General features: G+C 44.9%; 1 protein-coding gene across 1 annotated transcript in view; it reads right to left on the bottom strand.

Annotated features, from left to right (window-relative positions):
• The window catches only part of PCNX2 (pecanex 2), a 145,783-nt gene that overhangs the window by 5,033 nt on the left and 129,128 nt on the right, over positions 1-11,622 (bottom strand). Inside the window, exons 29-33 of the mRNA XM_072331450.1 lie at positions 8,711-8,855; positions 6,601-6,831; positions 6,043-6,317; positions 4,908-5,086; positions 250-698 (exon numbers count right to left, since the gene is read on the bottom strand). Of these exons, the coding sequence (XP_072187551.1) occupies positions 250-698; positions 4,908-5,086; positions 6,043-6,317; positions 6,601-6,831; positions 8,711-8,855 (1,279 nt within the window). The remainder of the gene's footprint in view (positions 1-249; positions 699-4,907; positions 5,087-6,042; positions 6,318-6,600; positions 6,832-8,710; positions 8,856-11,622) is intronic.

Consider the following 11,622-nt stretch of genomic DNA (forward strand, 5'->3'; position numbering starts at 1 on the left):
CCCAGTATGGACTGTAAGGTATATTTTTAACAGCCAGCTTACCCTTACTAATGAATTCATCACTTAGGTGCACACAAATGCATTGCAATGAAACTGAGACTGTGAAATTTAAATGCCAAAATTCAGAAAAGACTATTTTCTGGATGTGAGAGAGAAGAAACCAAACGGTGGTGAGGACATTATGGGGACCTGACAGGTGAACAGCACAGCAGCTCATGGTCAGTACTGCTGTTTGGGCTTCCGCCTTACCCGAGCTGCCTGACTTGCTGCTCTAGCAGATGGGCCCATGGCGATGTTCATGCTGCTGGATGACTGGGTGTCACTGGTGTTACCTCCATCTGCAGCTGAGAGCCCAGAAATCACCAAAGCACTTGAAAAGCTTCTCTTGCCAAACAACAGGCTGAGAGTGGAGCTGGTGGATGAAGCCAGACTGGACCTGAGCATCGCAGCAGCTCGGTCTTGAACAGTCAGCTGGCCAGCAGCGGGAGCGGCAGGGGACTGAGAAAACACAGACGTGGCCGAGTTGTGGAATGACAGCTGGCTGCTTGAGAGCCTTTGGGCGATCTCATGGGCAGATGTAGATGTCTGCATGAACGGCTGGCGGCTTTCTGCAATTGGTCCAGAGTGGCTTGAAACAGGGGGCCTTTGGTTTAAAGCAGCGTGTGCCTGGACAGACTGACTCCTGTGTTTCCTCCTGCCTTTAAAAGAAAGAGTAATAAATATACTTAAACGCTGCCTGCAGTGGCATCCTGAGGAAATCCATGCTATTGACAATGTCCTGTGTGCATATATTACTGTTGGCACATTACTGTGGGATTTATCAGCAGAAGCCGCCTAGAATACAAAACAGGCACGAGAAGTTACTAAACCCAGGAACCTTTCTGTTTTCTCCACCATAGTGGTTCTGCACTGGGTCAGGAGAGATGAACTGGGGCCAGTTCTGCCATGCACATCCTAAGCTGCACCATGAGCCCCATTTGAGCACAGCATTGCTGAGACTCCACGTTCCCTTGATAACCACACTAAAGGAGGGTATGCAAACTACCCACCTTAAATGGCTTGGTATAACTTTTAGCTGCAGAAGTAAAACATGAAACTGTGAATTAAACCAATGCCGCATTAAAAATAACTATTCCTGCATTTAAGGAATGAGAATTTGAGGATTCAGCCGAGTGGAAATCTGCAACACTCAATCCACAAGGCAGTTTTTAAAGCTAATAGTTTAGCTAAGTTCCAAGATTTACAGCATATCACAGATTGAAAAGATATGAGCACCCCAAGACAGCCTGTTGGAGGTGTAAGCAGGGCCCACATGTGGCTCTTGTCACATCCTGTGCAGCATCTCAGCGTAACCCCTGTTGTACACAGAGCATGTAAACTATTCTGCTGTCTGTGCAACTTCTGTCTTCCTATACGTATGTATACCTTCTCCTCACAATCCTTAAAACATTTACATCAACAACTTCTGTAACGCAAACAAAGCATTTCTGTATTTCTTATGCTTGCATATATATAAACAGGCACAGAATGAGAAGTAAACCAGCTTATAGGCTGGCAAACCCAGTGGGCACACTGCAGCCAGGCGCTCTGCAGGTGGCGCAGCAGGTTGGCACCACAGCTCCCCACAGAGCTGCAGACAGACCAACCCAGGCTTAGGCAGCCAACAGCCAGTCATGTGAGGGCTTGCATGGCTTTTCCTTTCCAGGAAACTCCAGCCACTAATATGAGCCTGCAATTGGATTTTCTAGCTATAGCTGTGGGGTAGAGGACTAAAGGCAGAAAACCTGTTGAGACCCCACCAAGGCAGAAGCAAGTCTGGCAGGCATTTCCAGGTTGGTGGTAATAACACCGGAATTATGGAGGGGAGGAAAGTGCTGGAACCCCTCCAAATACTGAGGTGTTGCAGCACAAAGCAGCGTACATCTCTCACTGTCTCAGTAAACTAACATTGCTGAATTCAAGGGTTCCAGTGACACAGAATTCCACACCCAAGCTAATTACGCTCTTCAGCCATTTTACACCCACAGGTCTGCCTTCCAAGGCTGCGATCATTATCCCAGTTTTTCAGATTCTGAAGCAAAGAGAATTAAGGCACCCTGGCACACAGTCAGATGGCAGAGCTTGGCTGTAACCTCTCTGCAGCCACTCAGCTGGTCTAAATCCTTGGTGGTTTGGCAAGCACCGGAACCTTTTCCATCCCCATTTACAACGTATCATTATTTCTACTGTTAGAGCAATAAAAAAACAATCTCTGAGATGACATGTGGGGCAGCATCCCTGGCAGTGGAAGCCCCACGGTCCCTGCGAGCAGTGGGACAGATGCACGCGGCTCTCATTGCAACTCTGCCTGCGTCTCTGTGCTCTGGCTGTGACCAACAGGCAGATACCGGCTGTAAGCTGCGGGCTTTTAAGGATCAGGGGTTTCCTTAAGCAAGTGCTGTGGTTTCTACATCTGATGTTCATTTTACTTAGTTACCTTTTTAAATGAAAAGCACGGATTGGAACAGAGGAGCTGCGGTGCGTGTGTTTGTGCAGGGGCTCATGTGGCCAAACATCTGTTTGTGATTTACGCTTCCAAGCTGACCGCTGTCCAAAAAGCGTTCAGTGCTCATCCCCAATGCAGTGGTTAGAGCACCGGGCAGGGGACCACCCGGATCTGCACAAAAATAACTCTGTCCCTGAAAGCAATTAGGAAACAAAGGGCTGTTCTACAAACTGCATCAGGAAATAAGGATGCTGTGGAACAGAACCCCACACGTTCCCAACGCTTCCCATTTTTGTCGCGCTTTTAAATAGGGCTTCAAACACATTTTGCAGGCTCAGTGGCACTGGGCCACAACATGAAATATGAAATACAAAAGCACGAAACGCACTCAATTCATACGTTGTGAGATTAGAAGGGATTGCTGCCATGCCATGTAACAGGGGCCGAAGACCTTCCTGGAACGAACTACTGCCTGGCACCGTTAATCCCCATCATCGCATCCAACACTTGCAGTCATCGAGAATCTATCTTAACCTGTGGCCACTTGTTACTCTCTTTACTCTCATTGCTGAAAAAGGAGCACTTCAAGTTAGAATTTGTTCAGCTTTGTTCTACCTGCTGCAGTCTGCTACAACCGGCCGTCTTTGGTCACCTGCTGTTGCCCAGGTGAGTACTGGCAGGCAATGGTCAAAGCAGCTTTTACAATATAAATTGTTGGAAAGCTTTTTAGGGCACCAGGATTGTGCATGGGAGGCCACCAGTGTCCTGACACAGTCAGACTGACAGACCTGTGCTGGTCACATCTTTTTTACCACCTGACGTAGAGTAAGTTTGCTGCCAGTGCTCTGCTATAGCCTCACGGTCCTGATACGTTACTGAAGATGAGGCAGAGATGGCTTCTTAAGCAGCTCTTTTAAAAACCATCGAATGAGAGCTATTTGGATTTGCTCAATTAAGCATATCGCTTTGATAGCTGCTCCTTAATGTTCTTTGTAGCTGGGAGGATGCAAGGAACTACTTCATGATCAGACCACAGATCACCTCCATTGTCTTGAATACAAATCAGACACGTTCTTTTCTACATTACCAACAACTCTGCCTTCCTATCTAGTGATGACTCGAGACTGCTGTTACAATTTCTTTTGTTTCCCATGTTCTTCTAAAAGAAACAGCATCAAACTGGCTTTATTTTTACTGTTCCTAATGGTGGTAGCCCCCAAATTCTCTTTCTTTTGTTTTCTTCTCTCTCTGCCTCTCAGAACTCTGGTGTACATTTGCTGTTTTCCATTTCCTTGCATTTGTTGTACATTTCTTCATTGTACCTGAAAGCCCGGTAGCTCTTCTTAATTAAGAGTGACCGCTCTTGACTGTGGTTTTCTAGGTACCCAATACATCCTTTTAAACAATTCACAATTAGTTTTCATTATTGCATGGCATGCTCGGGATCGTTACTTCACAATTAAATTTGCCATTCTGATTACTGCAGTGTCACGTTATAAGTATGCACATGGGGATTGCTCTAAAGCTAGACTTAATTAAAAGCAGTAGTTATTCTATCCCTACGACATGACGCATATTCACAGCAATATTTTCTCTGGTCCCGTCCATTATTTTTAATGACGGGTCAAAATGATTTAACAAGAAACAAACAGGTGTTAGACCCCTCTAGTTCTCCGCCTTAACTGACACAGTAATACCACAACTTGTAATGTAAAGTCAATTAATTTGACCTTTCAGCAAATCCCTGCCCCTTAGGGAAGGTCTCCCAGTGACCCGACTGGCAAACTTAATGGGCATTCCCGATGCGAAGGCCAGCAGTTCCACATCGTGAACACATCTGAAGCACTTTTGAATCCATAATTTAATATGAAAAGGGTTCAGCTGTTAACTGACAGAATGATTGGCAACATTTAATTTTCTCCTGATAACTGCTCTATTGGCATACTAAGTCACTTGCTATTTGTTTATTCTCCACATGCACTAATGAACAGCCAGACTAAAATTCCCACAATAAATTGTTGCACTCCTTCTAGGATAATTAAGATTGTTGCATACTTCTCCGTTCAGCTGTTCCCAATACACAATAAGCACAGGCTCAATGGGTGAACGGGCATCGTATGCAGACTCCCTCCATCTGAATTTCTCATACTGTAAGCAGTATTTCCCAGTCCAAAAATTAGGCGTGAAGTAGCCTGACAGTGAAATCTCTGGTGAGCCATTTGAAACACATCTGCTTTATGCTCTTGCAGTAAATACCTGGAACTGTGTCAGGAAGACATCTACACGTGCTTGGTCACTAGGAAAGCCAAACACTGGTCTCTCTAAAATTAAGTTCTCCAGTGGATGAGAGCCCTAAAAGTATCTGCTCATGTGGCCCCTGGTGAGGAAACTACAGAAAAAGACAAGTAAACTGTGCAAATACCTGCACGCTGATGGGCCTCTTGGGACGAAGGCTGCAACTGAGGGGTTCCATCTCTGGTGTGCTGCGAGCTGCTGCTCTGGCTTGAGTTACCTGTGGAGTTGCTGCCAGAGCCTCCTCCAGTATCTGCTTCTTCAACGTTGCCTCTGTCATGGTGAGCTGCATGACAGTCCTTACGCATCCTGTTTGGAGGAACAAACACTTAAGTCTACATGCACAGAAAACTCGTGCCACCAATGTTAGGTATCCCCACAATGTATAATTATGCTTTCTCATACAACTATGAGTCTTTCAGCATTTTATGGCATGGCATAAGTTTAGTTGGGACATAACTGTGTATGATACAAACCAAAATCGTTACCCAGCTTTGGAGACTAGGAGCAATGTTACATTGATGTCTACATATCATTTTACATGGGGCCACTGAGTCATAAAGAAGAGCTCAATGGGAGTGACCTGCATGCTGGGAAACTATCATATTAAGCCACCAGACAATCTTAGTATTTTAGCATTGGCTGTAGCAGCCAAGCTGGCTTCCTTAAAGCTGTCCTCTGTTTTTCAGCCACAGCAGCAGAAACACAGGCAGAGAGAATGAGACACACACAGTTCTCTTACGGTAGGAAAAGTTCACACATGAATGAGAAACAGAAGGTGTCACACCTGCTATGCAAACCTAGGGGAAATCAGTCAGTTTTGGTGGATTCTAAGTACGTTTTCAGATGTGCTTTGGACATGAGCAATGATGTGGAGATGATGATCTATATTGCTAAAGTTGCAGAGCATAACCCATCAAAACCCACCAGTGCATTTCCTCATGCTTTGACATGTCACCAAGTTACAGAAAATACAACTTCGTTATGGGGCATAGAGAGTAAAATTTCCCCAGAAAAGGAAATGTTTGTATTTCTAAGTGGTTTGATAACAAATCTTGACAAACATAGGAAAATTTCATTAAAAGGCAAGAAGAAGTTAATGAATTTGCTTTCAGCCATATCTGTAGGGCTATTTTATTACATTTTGAGTAGTGTGCAATTGTTTTACTGATAGATAACAATATGCAATTACTCTCTTAATGGAAAAATACAACAGAGCTAAGACTACAGGGTGTATATCTGCAAGACCAAAATTTAACACCTACCTTAACCATTTGGATCTGAACCACTTTTTAATGTTGTCCAAACTGACTGGTCCCCCCCATATGTTCCTCAGTTGGCTGTGAGTCCCAAGGTACGAGGTGGTTAAAGGGGAAACGTACATTGGATATCCCAGAGGCTGATCGCACGAAGAATTAATTAAGTTCCTCAACACCTGTTTGTTGTTCTGGATGCTCCCTCTCTCCGGGTTACGATTGCGCAAGAAGATTAGCTCCTGCTGCTGCCCAGCCCACAGCCCTCTGACACACTCCTTGTTGACCTACACGTAGGTGAAAAAACAGCGTAAGCCAGGAAGTCATATCTTTGTACCAACAGGTTTGATAAACCTCCTGAGCAATTACTCTCTGGATAAGCCCAGGATGTTATTTGTGATGAGCAAATATAAGGGTGGAAAAGAAAAGTGAAATGAACAGAACTCTTCCCCCAGCCTCTAATCCCTTCTCTGATGGCTATGATCAACCCCCTGTCCTTTTGGCCAGATTACTCAGAACTCGTATCTGTAACTACAGCCCTAAGTTACTGCAGAAAGATGGATTGTGTACCTTGATAACCTTGAAGCTCAAGTAGCTTTTGTGAAGCATAATAACTTTATATTCATCTGCTCCTTCATCTACCACATGCCTCAGGGTCAGCAGCTCTTCTCTGTTGGAGAGGACAGCACTGCGCCAGGCTGGGTCCCCTTCATGGCAGATAACAACCTTTTCTTCAAAAGACTGGATTGCTTCATACAATACTGCCGGGTCCTCATACTCATCCGGGCAAGTGAACTGGTCCTGGTAGTACAAGAAGTAGTACTCAAAAGGTCACGTCTACTTAAGAAAATATAAAGACTATTAAAAAGAAACAAAATCCTAGGTTGTTTTGTTTGTTTGTGGTCAGTGCCAACAGTGCCAAGTGCAAAGTCTTGCACCTGGGTTGAGGCAATACCCATTACCAATACAAGCTGTGGGATGAAAGGGCTGAACACAGCCCTGCCAAAAAAGACCTGGGAGTACTGGTGGATGGGAAGCTGAACATGAGCCAGCCATGTGGCCTCACAGCCTAGAAAGCCAACTGTATCCTAGGCTCCATCAAAAGAAGCATGGCCAGCAGGGCAAGGGAGATGACCCTGCCCCTCTACTCTGCACTGGTGAGGCCTCACCTGGAGTATTGCTTCCAGATGTGGAGTCCTCAGTACAGGAGAGACATGCAATTGTTGGAGGGCTCCAAAATGACCTGATAGTGACCTTTCAATATTTAAGGGGAACTGCAGGAAAGAAGGGGACAAATTCTTTAGCAGGTTCTGTTGTGACAGAACAAGGGGAAATGGTTTCAAGCTTAAAGAAGGTAGATTTAGGTTAGACCTGAGGAAAAAGTCTTTCACAGTGATGGTGGTGAGGCACTGAAACAGGTTGCCCAGAGATATGATGGTTACCCTGTCCTTGGAGACTTTCAAGGCATGGCTGGATTAGGTCCTGGGCAACTTGATCTTGCTGTACATGTCCCTGTTCATTGCAGGGGAGTTGGACTGGATGGCCTTTAGAGGTCCCTTCCAACTCTAAGGATTCTATGACTCTATGAACTCTGCTCCCTGCTCTTACACGACTGCCATTTGACACAGCACGTGTTTCAGGCAGAACAACAATAATATAGAAAGGTACAATTTTTATTCTAGCGTAACCTGTTCTGATCTCACACCTCCACCAGACAAAGAGAGAATGAGAGCTTATCCACTGACAAGTTATAAAGTGGAAACCATGGGAAGCAGAGCTCTTGGGTAAGCTGGAAGGAGATAAAAATTACCTGCGGTGTTCCACAGTGTTTGTTTTTTCATCCATATAAAACCACAACAAAATCACTATGAATCCATCAACAGATACCACAATATCACATTACTTTTTTAACTGTTACACTTCCAGTGACTACAGTCACAAAGTTATTTTGTCCAATTCTGATGGGTTACTTTGTGGCAGTTTCACTTTGGTTACATTCACAACAATTATGAATACCATGCACTAGCAAAGTGCATGAGGCTAAATAATACACCAGAGAAAGAATAAAATCAATTCCAAGCTATACAAGGGTTGACCCGAAGTAACTGGAGTGACTTAAATGGAGGTGTGCTGGATTTTTGCAAGTGGAAACAGAACGGGGTCAGAAATAGCAGGGCATAATCAAACACACAGCAGTGATACCAACCCTTCCAACCACAACCCCTCAGCAGTGACTTCCAACAACATGTGGAAGCGTTACTCGGGTATTGCCCATCACAAAAGGACTGATAAATTAATGATGAAATTAGCTCAATCAATTCATTGATTTAAAAAAAAAAAAAGAAGTTTATTGAACCAATTTATTGCACTTGTTTTCAAGCTAGAACCCATCATTATGGTACCCCCACAAGTGAAACGTGGCATGTCCATCTGCTTTGTTTTAATGAAAAAGACAGGGCAAGGTCTGCAATACAAATAGTCTCCAATGGGCAGCCAGGGGCTACAGAGGAATAACACTGAGTAAATGCAAAATAAACAAATGCTGAGCTTTTCCATTTTGGTTAAGCAAGTTTCTCAGAGTAAAACAACACATTTTGCCCTCATCAAACATCTTTCAAGTTTCCCAGTGTTTCCCTATGAAGACAAATGCAAAAGTAAAAGTTAAATACACAGACCCTACCTGATGGAGCTTCAGAGACATGCGGATTGCTGGGGCGACCACCTTGTGCAGCAGATCCATGTCTGCAAAGACCCACTCATCCTTTGCCGCTATCCGGAAGTCCCCTTTGAACAGTGCGTGGAGGCCATACAGAAAGGAGTCCAAGCTGCAAGAAAAAGGCAGTGGTCACTTTCAGAGGCCATCTCATCCTCACCAAGCTGGAGCTGAGTTGCACAGGGACCCATAGCCCTTCCACTGCAGGGAGCACCGTGGTATAGTCCTGGGAGTGCTCGCTATGTATCCTTGTGGTGGATGCAAAGCAAGGGTCATGCTGCATATATACATCTCTTTGGGTAGGTGTTATTCCTTCTGCTTGTACTGCCAACAACTGGCCATGAGAGAAACGTGACACCCAGAACATGAGCCTTAAGGGCCTGTGCAGCAAGGTGCTGCGTCTGCAGCTACTCAGCAGCATCCAGGAGGCAGCAGAGCTGCTCTTCACTGAAAGCTCAATGATCAGCCCTGTCACGGTTGACAGTCGTGCTTGCAAGGTAAAATTAATAGTAATGACTAAAAAACGGCTGTAAAATGTTTTTGTTTTTTTTACTAAATCTCAAACTTCTGTTATGAAACTGAAAACCAGACTTGAACATTAAACCAGACATGCTGAAAAGAGCACCAAGTTTCACAAGCATGAACTAACCCAGGGGCATTTCCTACTGAAATAACAAACCTTAAAGCGAGTATGGAATGGGTTTCTTTCTTCACACAAGCAACTGGATGTAACCAGCTCTGCCTGACCTTGATAATGGTTTGCCTGGGCCAGAGACTATAGAAGGATGGATATAAGAGGGTCAAAACCAAGCAGAAACAAGCAGCCTGGGGCTCGGCCTTCACCACACATCCTGAGCATCTCACAGTGTACAGGAGCCACATGGGTGGTGCTGAGCCTGCCGCAGACCCGACACTGCTCTGAAGAACTGATCCTGAAATGGATGAAAACAAAGCCAGCTATTAAAACCTGGCATCTCCTACAAACCCTCAGGACACGGCTTCATCCACCTGCCAACATCTTACTCACTGTTACAACGGCTGATTTTTTAGATTGTAAAGGCTCTGGAGGAGATGTTTGAGGTTTTCATTACCATCCACGCTTTCTCCAGAGAATGCATCATCTTTCCACTTAATTGAGCTGTTTTAATTATTTGGGGAAAAACAAATAGATATATTTTACTTTTTCTTTTTTTTTTTTTTTTTTCCCTCTTCTGAGAGAGAGCAAAGAGAGATGAGGAGACTTCCTTGCCTATCTTCAAGCTGCAACACATTCTAATTTTGCCCGTGGTGGGTAGCGTGCTGTAGAAATTAAAACAGAGAGATATATCTGTTGTTACCAGAAAAGCAGCTGGATACTGATTTTCTCTGTGGAAGCACCACGCGATACAAATCAAGCGATCAGCGGGCCCGAGGGCAGGCAGTGAGGCAGGGCTGCAAGCACTGCTGGGAACAGCAGGAGCACAGGGAAGCTCTTGTGAATTCTTAACTCATTTGCATTTATTAGTCACATATTAACACACGCCTAGGTGAGGCAGGCACTTAAACCCAGAGCCTCAAAGCACTGAAGCGCAGGTTTCAGTGGGAGCTGTTATACGTCTTCAAAGAATGGCTCCTGATCCCTGCTGACCCTCAATCAATCATCTCCAGAATCTGGAGAATGACAATCTGCCCAAAGGTTGCTCAATAGCCAGGGAAATCCTAGAATAAAACAGTTAAAAAAGACTGTAGGTGCAGCCTACAGACACCAGAGCAGGCAAACAAAGAGTTTGCATTCACATCAGAGTGTCCTGCAGGCATCAGCTGATGCTGAATAGGCTGCTGCAAGCAACACTGCCTGCAGAAAGGGAGACACAGTCCAGGACAGTATGAAATCTGTAGGTGAGCATCAGCGGAGGGAGCAGAGGGAAGCACGTACAGCTCCCACTGTGCTGAGCTCAGGAAGACTCATCCATTTCCCAGCCTTCTGCATAATAAGTTCTCTAACAAGCATTTTTAAGAACAATTGTGACTGTTACACGGAGTAAAGTAGTGGCTGGAGGCTGAGAGTCAATTATTCCATGTATCATGTTTTCCACCAGAGAGGTCTGAAGGACACTGCTGTATTCACAATGCCATTACAATTTTTCACTCTGCTGCCAATTGTAATGAAGCTTTGGGGCACATCCTACCTATAATGTGACACTATTTCAACCTGTTACTTCTGCAACACGCAGCCCTTAATCCACATAAAACAGAGGTGGTGTTGTGCTTCTAATTGCTGCACTCTCTTCTGAAGGCTCTAATGAGATCACAAAGAAGCTGCACGCCCAGAGCATTGATCTCTGCCCCACTCAAGGTTGCTGCCACATTCTTGGCCTAGTTTGTACACACCTCAATCAGTCACCTGCCACAGTTCCAGGAACATTAACGCATACTTTGAAACCTAGTGAAGGTAAATTCAGATGCCAAGGAAACTGTGTTAATCAGGAGGATACAGAACTGCTATTTCTGGCAGCACTGCTGACCTTCTGAGCAGAGACCCGAAAGCTGCTGTTGCACCGCCAAGCTGTTTCTGAAGGCAACCTGCAGGTATATGGGATCCTGCAGCCCTGAGATGTTCAGTGAGGAGGGAACGACGCAGCAAAACCAGCACTGGAGTGGGCAGCAGAACCAAAATGAGCACTCTTCCTTCACTCCCTGTGTTGCTCCAGAGCTGGAACTGAAAGCACTTGATGCAAGCCCAGAATCAGTACAGACAGATAAAGCTAATGAGGTAGTGACTGCATCTGTGTGTATTTTGTAATCCAAACTCCATCTTCTGCCCTCAGTTTATAGACTTTTCCTGATGTTAATTGTGGATTTAGTTCATCATTAAAACACACACGTGCTAATAATAACCT

Source organism: Excalfactoria chinensis, chromosome 3 (genome assembly GCF_039878825.1).
Source record: "Excalfactoria chinensis isolate bCotChi1 chromosome 3, bCotChi1.hap2, whole genome shotgun sequence".
Classification (NCBI taxonomy): domain Eukaryota; kingdom Metazoa; phylum Chordata; class Aves; order Galliformes; family Phasianidae; genus Excalfactoria; species Excalfactoria chinensis.